General features: G+C 50.2%; 1 protein-coding gene across 16 annotated transcripts in view; it reads right to left on the bottom strand.

Moving 5' to 3' along the window:
- Pkn (serine/threonine-protein kinase N) overlaps positions 1–18757 on the bottom strand; it is a 792491-nt gene that overhangs the window by 319387 nt on the left and 454347 nt on the right. For 6 of the 16 annotated variants that reach the window (XM_053790723.2, XM_053790726.2, XM_053790728.2 and 3 more), the window contains exon 1: positions 12826–15029. The exons of 8 other annotated variants lie outside the window; for them this stretch is intronic. In XM_053790723.2, the coding sequence (XP_053646698.1) occupies positions 12826–13962 (1137 nt within the window). In that variant the 5' untranslated portion in view covers positions 13963–15029. Of the gene's footprint in view, positions 1–12825; positions 15204–18757 lie in introns of those variants that run through there. 2 more of the 16 variants (XR_011394512.1, XR_011394511.1) reach the window with 2 other exon arrangements.

The following is an 18757-nucleotide window of genomic DNA, read 5'->3' as shown; positions in this document are numbered from 1 at the left end:
CTCATGATGTCAGGACCGTGCCTCAAGATGTCAGGACCGTGCCTCAAGATGTCAGGACCGTGCCTCATGATGTTAGGACCGTGCCTCATGATGTCAGGACCGTGCCTCAAGATGTCAGGACCGTGCCTCATGATGTTAGGACCGTGCCTCATGATGTCAGGACCGTGCCTCAAGATGTCAGGACCGTGCCTCAAGATGTAAGGACCGTGCCTCATGATGTTAGGACCGTGCCTCATGATGTCAGGACCGTGCCTCAAGATGTCAGGACCGTGCCTCAAGATGTCAGGACCGTGCCTCATGATGTCAGGACCGTGCCTCAAGATGTCAGGACCGTGCCTCAAGATGTCAGGACCGTGCCTCAAGATGTCAGGACCGTGTCTCATGATGTTAGGACCGTGCCTCAAGATGTCAGGACCGTGCCTCAAGATGTCAGGACCGTGCCTCATGATGTTAGGACCGTGTCTCATGATGTTAGGACCGTGCCTCAAGATGTCAGGACCGTGCCTCAAGATGTCAGGACCGTGCCTCATGATGTTAGGACCGTGTCTCAAGATGTCAGGACCGTGCCTCATGATGTTAGGACCGTGTCTCATGATGTTAGGACCGTGCCTCATGATGTTAGGGCCGTGCCTCATGATGTTAGGACAGTGCCTCATGATGTTAGGACCGTGCCTCATGTTAGAACCGTGCCTCATGATGTTAGGACAGTGCCTCATGATGTTAGGACCGTGCCTCATGTTAGGACAGTGCCTCATGATGTTAGGACAGTGCCTCATGTTAGGACCGTGCCTCATGATGTTAAGACAGTGCCTCATGATGTTAGGACAGTGCCTCATGATAAGACAGTGCCTTATGATGTTAAGAGTGCCTCGTGATGTTAAGACAGTGCCTCATGATGTTAAGACAGTGCCTCATGACGTTAAGACAGTGCCTCATGATGTTAGGACAGTGCCTCATGTTAGGACAGTGCCTCATGATGTTAGGACCGTGCCTCATGATGTTAAGACAGTGCCTCATGATGTTAGGACAGTGCCTCATGATAAGACAGTGCCTCATGATAAGACTGCCTCATGATGATAGGACAGTGCCTCATGTTAGGACAGTGCCTCATGTTAGGACAGTGCCTCATGATGTTAGGACAATGCCTCATGATGTTAGGACCATGCCTCATGATAAGACAGTGCCTCATGATGCTAGGACCGTGCCTCATGATAAGACAGTGCCTCATGATGTTAGGACCGTGCCTCATGATATTAGGACCGTGCCTCATGATTTTAAGACAGTGCCTCATGATGTTAGGACCGTGCCTCATGTTAAGACAGTGCCTCATGATGTTAAGACAGTGCCTCATGATGTTAGGACCGTGCCTCATGATGTTAAGACAGTGCCTCATGATGTTAAGACAGTGCCTCATGATGTCAGGACAGTGCCTCATGATGTTAGGACAGTGCCTCATGATAGGACAGTGCCTCATGATAGGACAGTGCCTCATGATGTTAGGACAGTGCCTCATGATAGGACAGTGCCTCATGATGTTAGGACAGTGCCTCATGATAGGACAGTGCCTCATGATAGGACAGTGCCTCATGATAGGACAGTGCCTCATGATAGGACAGTGCCTCATGATAGGACAGTGCCTCATGATAGGACAGTGCCTCAAGATGGTACCGAACTTAATGTTACTGGGAGTGAACTTTGTTTAGTTTACCAACAAACTTTGTGTTATGTGTCTAAGAAAGTTGTGTTTTTTTTAGTTTCATATTTCTGTTTTTTTTCTGCTTTTAAATTTGGGAGTGTTGGTGTGATAGTGGACCGCAGTGGTACAGTGCTGGACCCGCTGTGGTACAGTGCTGGACCCGCAGTGGTACAGTGCTGGACCCGCTACCAGTCAGGACCACGGTTCCTCCTTGTCCATTCTTCTGTTATTTTTCACTCAATAAATAATTATTCAATCACAATAAAGAATATTTGTTGTAACAGTGGAACTGATCAACGTCCATCACTGCTGCACACACACACACACACACACACACACACACAAGCAGAGGTATGATAAAGCTCACGGTTCAGAGAGAGTGACCTAGTAGCGATCAGTGAAGAGGCGGGGCCAGGAGCTCGGACTCGACCCCCGCAACCTCAACTAGGTGAGTACATACACACACACCAACCCCCCTCCCATCTCCATCCTCGTCAACACTACCAAACAACATACTGCTAATCCTAACATCTTCATACACCCACCACTACAATCTATCTTCATGTGCACATTGGTAAACTGTTGTCCTTGAAGCTAAATAAATGCATGCACACCACCCCCACCCTTCAAGTTCCACACAGGCCAGCACACCATCCCCACCCTTCAAGTTCCACACAGGCCAGCACACCATCCCCACCCTTCAAGTTCCACACAGGCCAGCACACCACCCCCCCCCTTCAAGTTCCACACAGGCCAGCACACCACCCCCACCCTTCAAGTTCCACACAGGCCAGCACACCACCCCCACCCTTCAAGTTCCACACAGGCCAGCACACCACCCCCACCCTTCAAGTTCCACACAGGCCAGCACACCACCCCCACCCTTCAAGTTCCACACAGGCCAGCACACCACCCCCACCCTTCAAGTTCCACACAGGCCAGCACACCACCCCCACCCTTCAAGTTCCACACAGGCCAGCACACCATCCCCACCCTTCAAGTTCCACACAGGCCAGCACACCACCCCCACCCTTCAAGTTCCACACAGGCCAGCACACCACCCCCACCCTTCAAGTTCCACACAGGCCAGCACACCACCCCCACCCTTCAAGTTCCACACAGGCCAGCACACCACCCCCACCCTTCAAGTTCCACACAGGCCAGCACACCACCCCCACCCTTCAAGTTCCACACAGGCCAGCACACCACCCCCACCCTTCAAGTTCCACACAGGCCAGCACACCACCCCCACCCCTCAAGTTCCACACAGGCCAGCACACCCCCCCCCCCCCTCAACTTACACACAGGCCAGCACACCACCCCCACCCTTCAAGTTCCACACAGGCCAGCACACCACCCCCACCCTTCAAGTTCCACACAGGCCAGCACACCATCCCCCACCCTTCAAGTTCCACACAGGCCAGCACACCACCCCCACCCTTCAAGTTCCACACAGGCCAGCACACCACCCCCACCCTTCAAGTTCCACACAGGCCAGCACACCACCCCCACCCTTCAAGTTCCACACAGGCCAGCACACCCCCCCCACCCTTCAAGTTCCACACAGGCCAGCACACCACCCCCACCCTTCAAGTTCCACACAGGCCAGCACACCACCCCCACCCTTCAAGTTCCACACAGGCCAGCACACCACCCCCACCCTTCAATTCCACACAGGCCAGCACACCACCCCCACCCTTCAAGTTCCACACAGGCCAGCACACCACCCCCACCCTTCAAGGTCCACACAGGCCAGCACACCACCCCCACCCTTCAAGTTCCACACAGGCCAGCACACCATCCCCACCCTTCAAGTTCCACACAGGCCAGCACACCACCCCCACCCCTCAAGTTACACACAGGCCAGCACACCACCCCCACCCTTCAAGTTCCACACAGGCCAGCACACCACCCCCACCCTTCAAGTTCCACACAGGCCAGCACACCACCCCCACCCTTCAAGTTCCACACAGGCCAGCACACCATCCCCACCCTTCAAGTTCCACACAGGCCAGCACACCACCCCCACCCATCAAGTTCCACACAGGCCAGCACACCACCCCCACCCTTCAAGTTCCACACAGGCCAGCACACCACCCCCACCCTTCAAGTTCCACACAGGCCAGCACACCACCCCCACCCATCAAGTTCCACACAGGCCAGCACACCACCCCCACCCTTCAAGTTCCACACAGGCCAGCACACCACCCCCACCCTTCAAGTTCCACACAGGCCAGCACACCAACCCCACCCTTCAAGTTCCACACAGGCCAGCACACCACCCCCACCCTTCAAGTTCCACACAGGCCAGCACACCACCCCCACCCTTCTAGTTCCACACAGGCCAGCACACCACCCCCACCCTTCAAGTTCCACACAGGCCAGCACACCATCCCCACCCTTCAAGTTCCACACAGGCAGTACACCACCCCCACCCTTCAAGTTCCACACAGGCCAGCACACCACCCCCACCCTTCAAGTTCCACACAGGCCAGCACACCACCCCCACCCCTCAAGTTCCACACAGGCCAGCACACCACCCCCACCCTTCAAGTTCCACACAGGCCAGCACACCACCCCCACCCTTCAAGTTCCACACAGGCCAGCACACCACCCCCACCCGTCAAGTTCCACACAGGCCAGCACACCACCCCCACCCTTCAAGTTCCACACAGGCCAGCACACCACCCCCACCCTTCAAGTTCCACACAGGCCAGCACACCATCCCCACCCTTCAAGTTCCACACAGGCCAGCACACCACCCCCACCCTTCAAGTTCCACACAGGCCAGCACACCACCCCCACCCTTCAAGTTCCACACAAGCCAGCACACCACCCCCACCCTTCAAGTTCCACACAGACCAGCACACCACCCCCACCCTTCAAGTTCCACACAGGCCAGCACACCACCCCCACCCTTCAAGTTCCACACAAGCCAGCACACCACCCCCACCCTTCAAGTTCCACACAGGCCAGCACACCACCCCCACCCTTCAAGTTCCACACAGGCCAGCACACCACCCCCACCCTTCAAGTTCCACACAGGCCAGCACACCACCCCCACCCTCTTCCTCCTCCTTGAGTTGCCGGTACTCCCCCGGCCCGGGTCTTTTCCAGATGGTGACCCGGCCTTGGCTCCCTGTCGTGGGAGTATCTGAGACCTATGTCTCCCATGGGAGGAAGTATAGTACCTCCTCATTTTCTGGGACCAACTGTCCCCAGGACTAGCCCTATTCCCCGCCCTCACGGGGCTCGTAGAGAGAAGCTAGGCCTCTTTTCTGCCATCTTCCCCGCCCCAAGGAGCTCGTGGGAATAGGAGTCTTGTCAGCTGCAGGTGGTACCAAGCTCTGAGTCTGGCTGTGGCACCTTCCCCGCCCTAGGAGGGATCGTGGGAGTGGTGTCAAGAGGCTTAGGAGGGCTCCTTACCCCCACCCTTCAACCCCCACACTGGCAAGCACACGACCCCCACCCTTCAACCCCCCACACTGGCAAGCACACGACCCCCACCCTTCAACCCCCCCACACTGGCAAGCACACGACCCCCCACCCTTCAGACCCCACACTGGCAAGCACACGACCCCCCACCCTTCAGCCCCCACACTGGCAAGCACACGACCCCCCACCCTTCAGCCCCCACTGGCAAGCAGCCCACAATAGAGCTGGAGTTGGGGGGATTGAGGTGTGTGTGTGGAAGGCACCGAGTGGCAGGTGTGGTCGAGTACAGTGAAGCAGGGGTGTGGTGGGGTGTAGGGGAGTGAATCAGGGGTGTGGTGGGGTGAAGAATAGGGGGTGAATCAGGGGTGTGGTGGGGTGAAGAATAGAGGGTGAATCAGGGGTGTGGTGGGGTGAAGAATAGGGGGTGAATCAGGGGTGTGGTGGGGTGAAGAGTGTGGTGGGGTGAATCAGAAGAATAGGGGGTGAATCAGAAGAATAGAGGTGAATCAGGGGTGTGTGGTGAATCAGGAGTGTGAAGAATAGGGGGTGAATCAGGGGTGAAATGAACACCAAGAGACCAGTATTTTTGGTGACTAGTGTTGAATATTATCAAGAGAATAATAACTCTCAGTATACGAGACACACAGTGTGCCTCAAGACTGTCACTGTTACTAACTAGCTGTATATCCCTAGCTGCTGCTCCTATCAAAGATATCCCCCGTACGTCACAACCCAGCCCCCTCTACCACAACCCACACATAAATAATATAGCAGGACGCAGTCTGTCTCTAATATAGGATAAACAATTACTGACCTCTTAAGAGAGCCAAGAACTGGAATTCAACACACACTAACAGGAAATATTCATGAAGACACTAAGAACATGACAAAGACACTAGGAACATGACCAAGACACTAGGAACATGACAAAGACACTAGGAACATGACCAAGACACTAGGAACATGACAAAGACACTAGGAACATGACCAAGACACTAGGAACATGACCAAGACACTAGGAACATGACCAAGACACTAGGAACATGACAAAGACACTAGGAACATGACAAAGACACTAGGAACATGACCAAGACACTAGGAACATGACAAAGACACTAGGAACATGACAAAGACACTAGGAACATGACCAAGACACTAGGAACATGACAAAGACACTAGGAACATGACCAAGACACTAGGAACATGACAAAGACACTAGGAACATGACAAAGACACTAGGAACATGATCAAGACACTAGGAACATGACAAAGACACTAGGAACATGATCAAGACACTAGGAACATGACAAAGACACTAGGAACATGACAAAGACACTAGGAACATGATCAAGACACTAGGAACATGATCAAGACACTAGGAACATGACAAAGACACTAGGAACATGACAAAGACACTATCAACAAAGACACTAGACACTAGGAACATGACAAAGACACTAGGAACATGACAAAGACACTAGGAACATGACAAAGACACTAGGAACATGACAAAGACACTAGGAACATGACAAAGACACTAGGAACATTACAAAGACACTAGGAACATGACAAAGACACTAGGAACATGACAAAGACACTAGGAACATGACAAAGACACTAGGAACATGACAAAGACACTAGGAACATGACAAAGACACTAGGAACATGATCAAGACACTAGGAACATGATCAAGACACTAGGAACATGACAAAGACACTAGGAACATGATCAAGACACTAGGAACATGATCAAGACACTAGGAACATGATCAAGACACTAGGAACATGATCAAGACACTAGGAACATGACCAAGACACTAGGAACATGACAAAGACAGAATATATTTCTTGTTCTAACACACACAAACACGTCTTATAAACAGCTAAAATTCTTAAAGATAATGACAATCAACAAATATATATATATATATATATATATATATATATATATATATATATATATATTAAGCTAGTGTAAATCTCTCGTAAATGATGAAGCCGATACTTTGAAATTTGTCAAAAAAAAGGAAAATTTGCTATTATTTTTCAGTTGTTTTCTCTAAATTAAAGCAGCTTTTACTTGCATATCAGTTATCACTGTTACTGTTATCTTGATACACTCTCACTCCACCTTACACACACACTAGTGTTATCACTGTTACTGTTATCTTGATACACTATCTGTCACTCCACCTTACACACACACACTAGTGTGATCACTGTTACTGTTATCTTGATACACTATCTGTCACTCCACCTTACACACACACACTAGTGTGATCACTGTTACTGTTATCTTGATACACTATCTGTCACTCCACCTTACACACACACACTAGTGTGATCACTGTTACTGTTATCTTGATACACTATCTGTCACTCCACCTTACACACACACACTAGTGTTATCATTGTTACTGTTATCTTGATACACTATCTGTCACTCCACCTTACACACACACACTAGTGTGATCACTGTTACTGTTATCTTGATACACTCTCACTCCACCTTACACACACACTAGTGTTATCATTGTTACTGTTATCTTGATACACTATCTGTCACTCCACCTTACCTGGAGTTTACCTGGAGTTTACCTGGAGTTAGTTCCGGGGGTCAACGCCCCCGCGGCCCGGTCTGTGACCAGGCCTCCTTAGGTCAGTGTCCCAGGATGCGACCCACACCAGTCGACTAACACCCAGGTACCCATTTTACTGATGGGGAACATAGACAACAGGTGGAAAGAAACACGTCCAATGTTTCTACTCTGGCTGGGAATCGAACCCAGGCCCTCGCCGTGTGAAGCGAGAGCGTTAACCACCAGGCCACTGTTACTGTTATCTTGATACACTATCTGTCACTCCACCTTACACACACACTAGTGTTATCACTGTTACTGTTATCTTGATACACTCTCACTCCACCTTACACACACACACTAGTGTTATCACTGTTACTGTTATCTTGATACACTCTCACTCCACCTTACACACACACACTAGTGTTATCACTGTTACTGTTATCTTGATACACTCTCTCAGTGTTCACTTTAGCTCCAGATGCAGTGACCAAAAGTCCGGCAAGAAAGCGAGAGAAAGATAAACTGGGAAAGTGTACAGTGAATTATAAAAAAATATATACAAGAACATATGTGTAGGAAGAGAAATACCAGAAAGATTAGAGCGGTATTTATCGTTAATGATAAAACCAGTTCCTTCTTACTGGCTGATGTTATCTTTTGTTATTATTCTTGTTTCTGCTGTCATCAAAATCTTCAGTTTGGCTGGTCGACATAATGACACATCTATTAATGGTTAATTTAAACATATTTGTAAATATGTAAGGTATTGTACTGCAAGTAGATGTGGAGGTTCAGGAGGCAAATTTCTTGCACAGTTTGAAGAGCAGGTACGATCGGGCTTAAGTCAGGAATCACCATTTTCACTCAATATAAGAGGAGTTACTGACCCAACACCGCCATATACAAAGCTCTAGTGTATGCACACACACACACTTACACACACACACACACACACACACACACACACACACACACACACACACACACACACACACACACACACCACACACACACACACACGCACAAAACACACACATACACACAACACAACCACTGGAGCGACACTGATCCCTCGGAAAATATATTTGGCACTACTGCTGAGTCTCAGTAAGAGCAATAATATTACGGTATTCTTATGCTACATCAACGTCACCATGCGCTAAGCCCGTAGGAGTCATATAGCGCCTGGGGGAGGGGGAGCAAGAGATATTCAGGCTCGATCCAAGGAACGTAAGAGCAGGTTCAGTTTCTCGTATCAAGAGTCCCTCACAGTCACTAAGGAACCTCACATGAGCGTTTCTCCAGCTTAGTCCCTCACAGTCGCTAAGGAACCTCACATGAGGGTTCCTCCAGCGTAGAGTCCCTCACAGTCACTAAGGAACCTCACATGAGGGTCCCTCCAGCGTAGAGTCCCTCACAGTCACTAAGGAACCTCACATGAGGGTCCCTCCAGCGTAGAGTCCCTCACAGTCACTAAGGAACCTCACATGAGGGTTCCTCCAGCGTAGAGTCCCTCACAGTCACTAAGGAACCTCACATGAGGGTCCCTCCAGCGTAGAGTCCCTCACAGTCACTAAGGAACCTCACATGAGGGTTCCTCCAGCGTAGAGTCCCTCACAGTCATCAAGGAACCTCACATGAGGGTTCCTCTAGCGTAGAGTCCCTCACAGTCCTCAAGGAACCTCACATGAGGGTTCCCCTAGCGTAGAGTCCCTCACAGTCATCAAGGAACCTCACATGAGGGTTCCTCCAGCGTAGAGTCCCTCACAGTCCTCAAGGAACCTCACATGAGGGTTCCTCCAGCGTAGAGTCCCTCACAGTCATCAAGGAACCTCACATGAGGGTTCCTCTAGCGTAGAGTCCCTCACAGTCCTCAAGGAACCTCACATGAGGGTTCCCCTAGCGTAGAGTCCCTCACAGTAATCAAGGAACCTCACATGAGGGTTCCTCCAGCGTAGAGTCCCTCACAGTCCTCAAGGAACCTCACATGAGGGTTCCTCCAGCGTAGAGTCCCTCACAGTCATCAAGGAACCTCACATGAGGGTTCCTCTAGCGTAGAGTCCCTCACAGTCCTCAAGGAACCTCACATGAGGGTTCCCCTAGCGTAGAGTCCCTCACAGTAATCAAGGAACCTCACATGAGGGTTCCTCCAGCGTAGAGTCCCTCACAGTCCTCAAGGAACCTCACATGAGGGTTCCTCTAGCGTAGAGTCCCTCACAGTCATCAAGGAACCTCACATGAGGGTTCCTCCAGCGTAAAGAGTCCCTCACAGTCATCAAGGAACCTCACACGAGGGTTCCTCCAGCGTAAAGAGTCCCTCACAGTCATCAAGGAACCTCACACGAGGGTTCCTCCAGCGTAAAGAGTCCCACACAGTCATCAAGGAACCTCACACGAGGGTTCCTCCAGCGTAAAGAGTCCCTCACAGTCATCAAGGAACCTCACACGAGGGTTCCTCCAGCGTAAAGAGTCACTCACAGTCATCAAGGAACCTCACACGAGGGTTCCTCCAGCGTAAAGAGTCCCTCACAGTCATCAAGGAACCTCACACGAGGGTTCCTCCAGCGTAAAGAGTCCCTCACAGTCATCAAGGAACCTCACATGAGGGTTCCTCCAGCGTAAAGAGTCCCTCACAGTCATCAAGGAACCTCACACGAGGGTTCAACCTCCAGCGTAAAGAGTCCCTCACAGTCACCAAGGAACCTCACACGAGGGTTCCTCCAGCGTAAAGAGTCCCTCACAGTCATCAAGGAACCTCACACGAGGGTTCCTCCAGCGTAAAGAGTCCCACACAGTCATCAAGGAACCTCACACGAGGGTTCCTCCAGCGTAAAGAGTCCCTCACAGTCATCAAGGAACCTCACACGAGGGTTCCTCCAGCGTAAAGAGTCCCACACAGTCATCAAGGAACCTCACATGAGGGTTCCTCCAGCGTAGAGTCCCTCACAGTCATCAAGGAACCTCACACGAGGGTTCCTCCAGCGTAAAGAGTCCCTCACAGTCATCAAGGAACCTCACACGAGGGTTCCTCCAGCGTAAAGAGTCCCTCACAGTCATCAAGGAACCTCACATGAGGGTTCCTCCAGCGTAGAGTCCCTCACAGTCATCAAGGAACCTCACATGAGGGTTCCTCCAGCGTAGAGTCCCTCACAGTCATCAAGGAACCTCACACGAGGGTTCCTCCAGCGTAAAGAGTCCCTCACAGTCATCAAGGAACCTCACATGAGGGTTCCTCCAGCGTAGAGTCCCTCACAGTCATCAAGGAACCTCACATGAGGGTTCCTCCAGCGTAGAGTCCCTCACAGTCATCAAGGAACCTCACATGAGGGTTCCTCCAGCGTAGAGTCCCACACAGTCATCAAGGAACCTCACATGAGGGTTCCTCCAGCGTAGAGTCCCTCACAGTCATCAAGGAACCTCACACGAGGGTTCCTCCAGCATAAAGAGTCCCTCACAGTCATCAAGGAACCTCGCATGAGGGTTCCTCCAGCGTAGAGTCCCTCACAGTCATCAAGGAACCTCACACGAGGGTTCCTCCAGCATAAAGAGTCCCTCACAGTCATCAAGGAACCTCACATGAGGGTTCCTCCAGCGTAGAGTCCCTCACAGTCATCAAGGAACCTCACACGAGGGTTCCTCCAGCATAAAGAGTCCCTCACAGTCATCAAGGAACCTCACATGAGGGTTCCTCCAGCGTAGAGTCCCTCACAGTCATCAAGGAACCTCACACGAGGGTTCCTCCAGCGTAATATTTCTTGTTAAAGTTGAACTAATGTTGTCACTTTAGCAGGAAAGATACAGTAGTAAAATATAACCAACTACAGCTATATTAATGTCAAAAAAGATCATCTGAGTGCAGGTGGTTAAGAGCCTCGACGCTCAACAGTGGCTAAACAGAACTCCGACGCCATTAAAACGTACGTGATCCTTAGTTGTGACCAACTGTGACTTGTGGCCAGATGCAGAATCATTAACTTATAAGATGTCCACGAGTCATTATCTACAGTCAATCTATGTGGACAAGATGATGAATAAGACCCATGTGCAACACCTGGGTATTTTTATTGAGACACATTTCACCTGTGTAGCAGGTTTCTTCAGTTAAATACTCAGCAGACTACTATAACAGAGACAGCTGAGGAAGTGAAGATTTTCACGTGTTCAGTCCCTAATAGACGGAGTTCAATCCCTCAGTCTTGACGTCAGTAGTTGGAACTTCTATCAAGGCTGAGGGACTGACCATCACGTCTCCATTTTATCTCACCCAGAATAGTAGACACCTCTGTGTTCGACTGAAGACACCTGTTACACAAGAGAAATATTTTGACAATAAAAATACCTAAGTGTTGCGCAAGTGCCTTACCAAGAGTGGTCAAGGCAGTGTTTTCATAAGGGAGACCACTTGGGGAAGGTCCCCACCTGTCAAGAATAAAGGAAAGGGTTAAGTGGGATAGGCAGGAGTACACGCCAATATCATCGTAAAGTTTATTTACATATTTCACAATGTTGATGAGTTTCAATATTTACAAAAGCTTCCAATAGCGTATATATATATATATATATATATATATATATATATATATATATATATATATATATATATATATATATATATATATATATATATATATAATTACATACACACGCGCACACACATAAAACAAGGCATAACTGTGTGGAATGTTGGGTAATGGATTTACAATTGATGTCAATAATCACACTAGAACACAATATGAAGAATGAGGGGAAGTTAACATGAATGTATATTATGTGGATGACATGAGGGATGTAGTGAGATGACTTGGTGGGTGAAGATATGACTGGTGTATACATTGTGGGTGTAGTGACATGACTTGATGGGTGAAGATATGACTGGTGTATACATTGTGGGTGTAGTGACATGACTTGATGGGTGAAGATATGACTGGTGTATACATTGTGGGTGTAGTGACATGACTTGATGGGTGAAGATATGACTGGTGTATACATTGTGGGTGTAGTGAGATGACTGGTGTATACAGTGAGGGTGTGACACAGGAACAAGGTGGGTGTAACGGGACACTTCAGCAGGTGAACATCACTCCTGTGTCTTGTACTCTGCCATTGATGTACCTGTACAGCAGTGTGGGCTGCGGCCGCGGCCGCGGCTGCGCCCATGCGGGGCACAGAGCGTGGCGCATGGGTGTGTGGATGTCTGTCCTCTGCCCCATCGCCCCGCCTGTCTGCTGATGCGGGCGGTGAGGCACGCCCACGGACCAGCATCCTGGGCGAGGGAGTGCGAGACCTGCGGCAAGGCGCCTGGCCTCGTTCCTGCCGTCGCAGCGCATCATCCTCGTAGCACCTGTGAGAGTTGAACGTGCGCACCGTGGGTGACTTGGGAGGTGGCTGGGTGCGCATCTCGTCTTCTGGGGGGCGCTGCGGGTAAACGCAGGGTTCCTGAGAGCGTTGTGTTGGACATGGGTGGTGGGCACAGGCGTGGCAGGTGCGCTCATGCGCCAGACTGGAGACCAAGGAGTAGAGCGCAGAGCAGTGGTGACAGGGGCAACAGGGCGCCAGTAGCGTAGGTTCAGTAGTCACGGCAACACCTCCCTCTGGCTGCTGAGGACGGTGGCGGTGCTGCGCCCTGCCCCGCGCCTCGCACTCCTCCCTCACAGTGCTGTGGAACTCGTGCGGCCGCTCCTGTCCCTCGTTGTTCTGTAACACAATATGCGCCGTGCTCTTGCAGCGGCGACCGTAGGGACGCTGGTGCGCGGGGCGCTGCGTGGCACGGTCCAGACTACCGGAGAAGGTGAGACTGCGCGCCGCCGGCTGCTCCTGTGGTCTCAAGTCCATCAAGCTCCTGGTGTAGGCCGGGCTGGTGGTGCTGGTGTAGGCTGGGCTGGTGGTGCTGGTGGTGTAGGCTGGGATGCTGGCGGTGTTTGGGGGCACCGCTAGAGGGCTGCAGACAGGGCAGGGTACGGCATGCTGGGTGTGTAGATGGGCGGGATGGGTATTGTACGTCATGGTAAGACCTTCATGCCCACATGTGATGGAGCACTGTGCCCCTCCGGCTCCATTCCAGCGCCAGTGTTCCGTGGGTGCTCCGCTTGCCATCACTGGCCGTCCAGCATGGGTGGAGGTGGGTGTGACGTGGGCGTATTGTACGGGTGCCATGGATGGCGTAGCAAAGGTAAAGTTGGCGTGCACTGTGAGCTCTCGTGAGTAGAGGGGCAGGTGGGCGCTCTTCTCTGCTGATGCCCCATAAGCCATGTCTAGTGCCAGGCTCGTCTCCTTGCCCTCCCGTATACCATAGTCCTGCGGCCGCCCACCATCATAGTGAGAGCGTGTGTGGGTGGCGGGAGGGAGTGGGAGGGCGCCTCACCATCATTCCACCAGTGCAGACACACAACACCTGCAACACCTCACACCCACTCCATATCACTCACATTTGTTGTCTACCTTACTAACAAGCTATCACCAAACATGACGCGTAACAACACTCCGCCCAGGCGCTACACACTTCCTGAAACACTTGTACCGCTGTATCTGGTGCTACACAATTCCTGAAACACGTGTACCGCAGCGTGTGACGTATCCTCGCACCGTTCTGCGCTACACACTTCCTGAAAGGCAAACACCATGAGGGTGTGGAGTTGAAAATGAGCAGCATCAGTCAGTGGTGGTTGAGGAGGAGGCGGATGAGAAAGGAGTCGACGGAGGAGGAACCGTTGTACCAGTAGAGGAGCAGAACGAGTCCCTGCAGGAAGAGGATAGGCACGGTGAGGGCGTGGTCTGGTGCCTGCAGCAGTGACGCCTGCGGGTCTTGCAAGTCGCCAGAGTACAGCAGAGGGTTGGTGGCTAGCAGGGTGTGGGCGGCCTGCTCTCCGCCCACTGCACAACTCACCTCATTCATCCACATATTGGTTGGCTGTATCTACCAGCTGCCTACAGAACACACCTTGTGATACACGCACTCTAACACGCGTAGATCAATCCACCTCCAAGAAGTCACCACGAAAATTAAAACTCAAAGGACACAACACCTATTCAAGTCCGGTGGAAGGTTTTACTGCGATCTAAGACCCTGATTGCTGGAGCAACACTCAACTCTCTAGCTGTGCCAACACACCTCAGCTGCAGCACAAGTAATATATACATCAGGTTGTCAGTATCAGAGAGGAATACGGTCTCCTAGAGGGCTGCTGAGCCTGTTGGATGGGTCAGCAGGCAGAACCAGGGAACTAGCAGGTAGTCAGGAGTAGGCAGGCGAGAACATTCAGGGTGGATCAGTAAGCACCGTCCTCAGAGACCCTCCCCTCCGCACAGCAGCGAGGTAAGTGAGCACTGCCTCCCACTCGCTCTCTTATATAGTCGCGGCCCCACTGAGTCACTTGTACACATCTAACGTTAGGTAAGGTTCGTCAGGAAACAGGACAAGTGTCTCCTGACGAGGGTCTTAGTCAGATGATGACCCGCCGTTGAATCTTTTGGTTATCTGACCGAGGCCTTCCGCTGGCTTACCGCCCCCCCCCCCTTGAAAAATTATGGTCATATTTATAACCAATTCTTTCTTTCACGTCAAACGTTCCCATCCTCCACCTTATACACTCCCTTTCTGAACCATAAACTTGTTCCTAACTCGTTCCACCACACGTTCCTGACATGTATATAACATGTATAAATACATTTTCTACCTGCACCACCATACACTGTAAATGAACGTTCCCTACCAGTGGCATCTTACATCCACCACAATATACTGTAGCAACAATGTGAGGTGACATCCCCAGAGGATATCAGATACATTTACATCCTTGGTTGTTATGACGTCAAACTAAACACAACAAGATAACAGAATAAAGACAAGGTACAAGAATACTTGAAGAGGCTGCACAAACACTTGGTTTGGTTGCACAAACACTTGGCTAGGCTGCACAAACACTTGGCCAGGCTGCACAAACGCTTGGTTAGGCTGCACAAACACTTGAAGAGGCCGCACAAACACTTGGTTAGGCTGCACAACTGGCCAGGCTGCACAAACATTTGGTTAGGCTGCACAAACAACTGGCTAGGCTGCACAAACACTTGGTTAGGCTGCACAAACACTTGGCCAGGCTCCAGAAACAATTGGTTAGGCTGCACAAACACTTGGTTAAACTGCACAAACACTTGAAGAGGCTGCACAAACACTTGAAGAGGCTGCACAAACACTTGAAGAGACTGCACAAACACTTGAAGAGGCTGCACAAACACTTGGTTAGGTTGCACAAACACTTGACTAAGCTGCTCCTTAAGTATGACCAAACAAGTGGTTATTGGAGCTCAAGCGAAAAATGTGGAGAAATTTGTCTCCAAGTTTGAGAAGCAGAGACAGAACGCTTCCGCAGTCTAGACTCGACATATGATCGGCTAATCGTGCACCTCAAGTACTTACAGCTCACCCGTGGAAAAATCATGTTAAGACGCTAAGAAAAAGTAATGGAACAATTTTGGAAGTGAGGAGAAAAAGGCAAACATGATAACGACGAACATGACACGCGAATAAAGGACTGAGATAGGGGAAAAATGTTTACCATGAGAGGCACAAAGGGGTGAGAATTCATGGTTACGTAATTTAGTTATTAAGATGTTAAGAAACTTAGTCTGAGGGTGACAAGAACATAAGTTAATAACAAGATGGCGTAGGAAAACTTGATACACAGTTACACAAGATGGTACGACAGAAGGTAAGAGAGGGAGGAAGGAGAAATCCTGGTGAAGTCAAGGTTAAGAGATGAGCCAGGAAATAAAACATGGGCAGTGTTATTTTACTAGGAACACGTTTCACCATGAATGACTTCTTCAGTCGTAAAGAAGCTAAACGTGTTCGCAATCATATACTGGAGGGCCCCGCTTTACGGCGTTTCGCTAATGCAGCAGTTTTCAATTATAGCCATTCTTCATTTATTCAGACTTCCTACAATAAATATATTCACCACTCACTATAAGCTAAGGACGAAAATATTTTCAGGTAAGTGATGTGTGTACTGTACATGTATTTTTTTAGGTGTAGCTCCATTGTTCACTTAATATATGATAGTGTAAACACGTTATCAGGCTTTTATGTTATGTTTCACTTTACAGCAGTACCCCTGAACCTGGTCTGCTGTATAAGCGGGGCCCTCCTGTATCCTAGCACCACATATTTTGTATCACAAGTGTCGGTGTTTTATACCATCTCTTACCCAGAGGGACCGGGAGCTGCCACTGTGCCCACCCACCAAGAGTTATACATGTATCATATAGAAGACACGACAACATGACGACAATGACTCTTCCAGCAGAGAACACGTCCGGGTTATCATTGATGACGGTGCTCAGTGTACTGATGATGGTGCTCAGTGTACTGATGATGGTGCTCAGTGTACTGATGATGGTGCTCAGTGTACTGATGATGGTGCTCAGTGTACTGATGATGGTGCTCAGTGTACTGATGATGGTGCTCAGTGTACTGATGATGGTGCTCAGTGCATTGATGATGGTGCTCAGTGCATTGATGATGGTGCTCAGTGTACTGATGATGGTGCTCAGTGTACTGATGATGGTGCTCAGTGTACTGATGATGGTGCTCAGTGTACTGATGATGGTGCTCAGTGTACTGATGATGGTGCTCAGTGTACTGATGATGGTGCTCAGTGCATTGATGATGGTGCTCAGTGCATTGATGATGGTGCTCAGTGTACTGATGATGGTGCTCAGTGTACTGATGATGGTGCTCAGTGTACTGATGATGGTGCTCAGTGAATTGATGGTGCTCAGTGCATTGATGATGGTGCTCAGTGCACTGATGATGGTGCTCAGTGTACTGATGATGGTGCTCAGTGTACTGATGATGGTGCTCAGTGCATTGATGATGGTGCTCAGTGCATTGATGATGGTGCTCAGTGAATTGATGGTGCTCAGTGCATTGATGATGGTGCTCAGTGCACTCATGATGGTGCTCAGTGCATTGATGATGGTGCTCAGTGCACTGATGATGGTGCTCAGTGCATTGATGATGGTGCTCAGTGTACTGATGATGGTGCTCAGTGCATTGATGATGGTGCTCAGTGCATTGATGATGGTGCTCAGTGAACTGATGGTGCTCAGTGCATTGATGATGATGCTCAGTGCACTGATGATGGTGCTCAGTGCATTGATGGTGCTCAGTGCACTGATGATGGTGCTCAGTGCATTGATGACGGTGCTCAGTGCACTGATGGTGCTCAGTGCATTGATGATGGTGCTCAGTGCACTGATGATGGTGCTCAGTGCATTGATGATGGTGCTCAGTGCATTGATGATGGTGCTCAATGCATTGATGGTGCTCAGTGCATTGATGCTCAGTGCATTGATGATGGTGCTCAGTGCATTGATGATGGTGCTCAATGCACTGATGATGCTCAGTGTACTTATGATGGTGCTCAGTGCACTTATGATGGTGCTCAGTGCATTGATGATGGTGCTCAGTGCACTGATGATGATACTCAGTGCATTGATGACGGTGCTCAGTGTACTGATGATGGTGCTCAGTGCATTGATGACGGTGCTCAGTGCACTGATGATGGTGCTCAGTGCATTGATGCTCAGTGCACTGATGGTGCTCAGTGCGCTGATGATGGTGCTCAGTGCACTGATGGTGCTCAATGCACTGATGACGGTGCTCAGTGCATTAATGATGGTGCTCAGTGCATTGATGACGGTGCTCAGTGCACTGATGATGGTGCTCAGTGCATTGATGCTCAGTGCACTGATGGTGCTCAGTGCGCTGATGATGGTGCTCAGTGCACTTATGGTGCTCAATGCACTGATGACGGTGCTCAGTGCATTGATGGTGCTCAGTGCATTAATGATGGTGCTCAGTGCATTGATAATGGTGCTCAGTGCATTGATGATGGTGCTCAGTGCACTGATGATGGTGCTCAGTGCACTTATGATGGTGCTCAGTGCATTGATGATGGTGCTCAGTGCACTGATGATAGTGCTCAGTGCATTGACAATGGTGCTCAGTGCACTGATGATGGTGCTCAGTGCACTGATGATGGTG

This window comes from Cherax quadricarinatus, chromosome 88, assembly GCF_038502225.1.
Source record: "Cherax quadricarinatus isolate ZL_2023a chromosome 88, ASM3850222v1, whole genome shotgun sequence".
Classification (NCBI taxonomy): domain Eukaryota; kingdom Metazoa; phylum Arthropoda; class Malacostraca; order Decapoda; family Parastacidae; genus Cherax; species Cherax quadricarinatus.
Note: the sequence above shows the minus strand (reverse complement) of the source record. Positions and strands in the feature narration are given on the sequence as shown.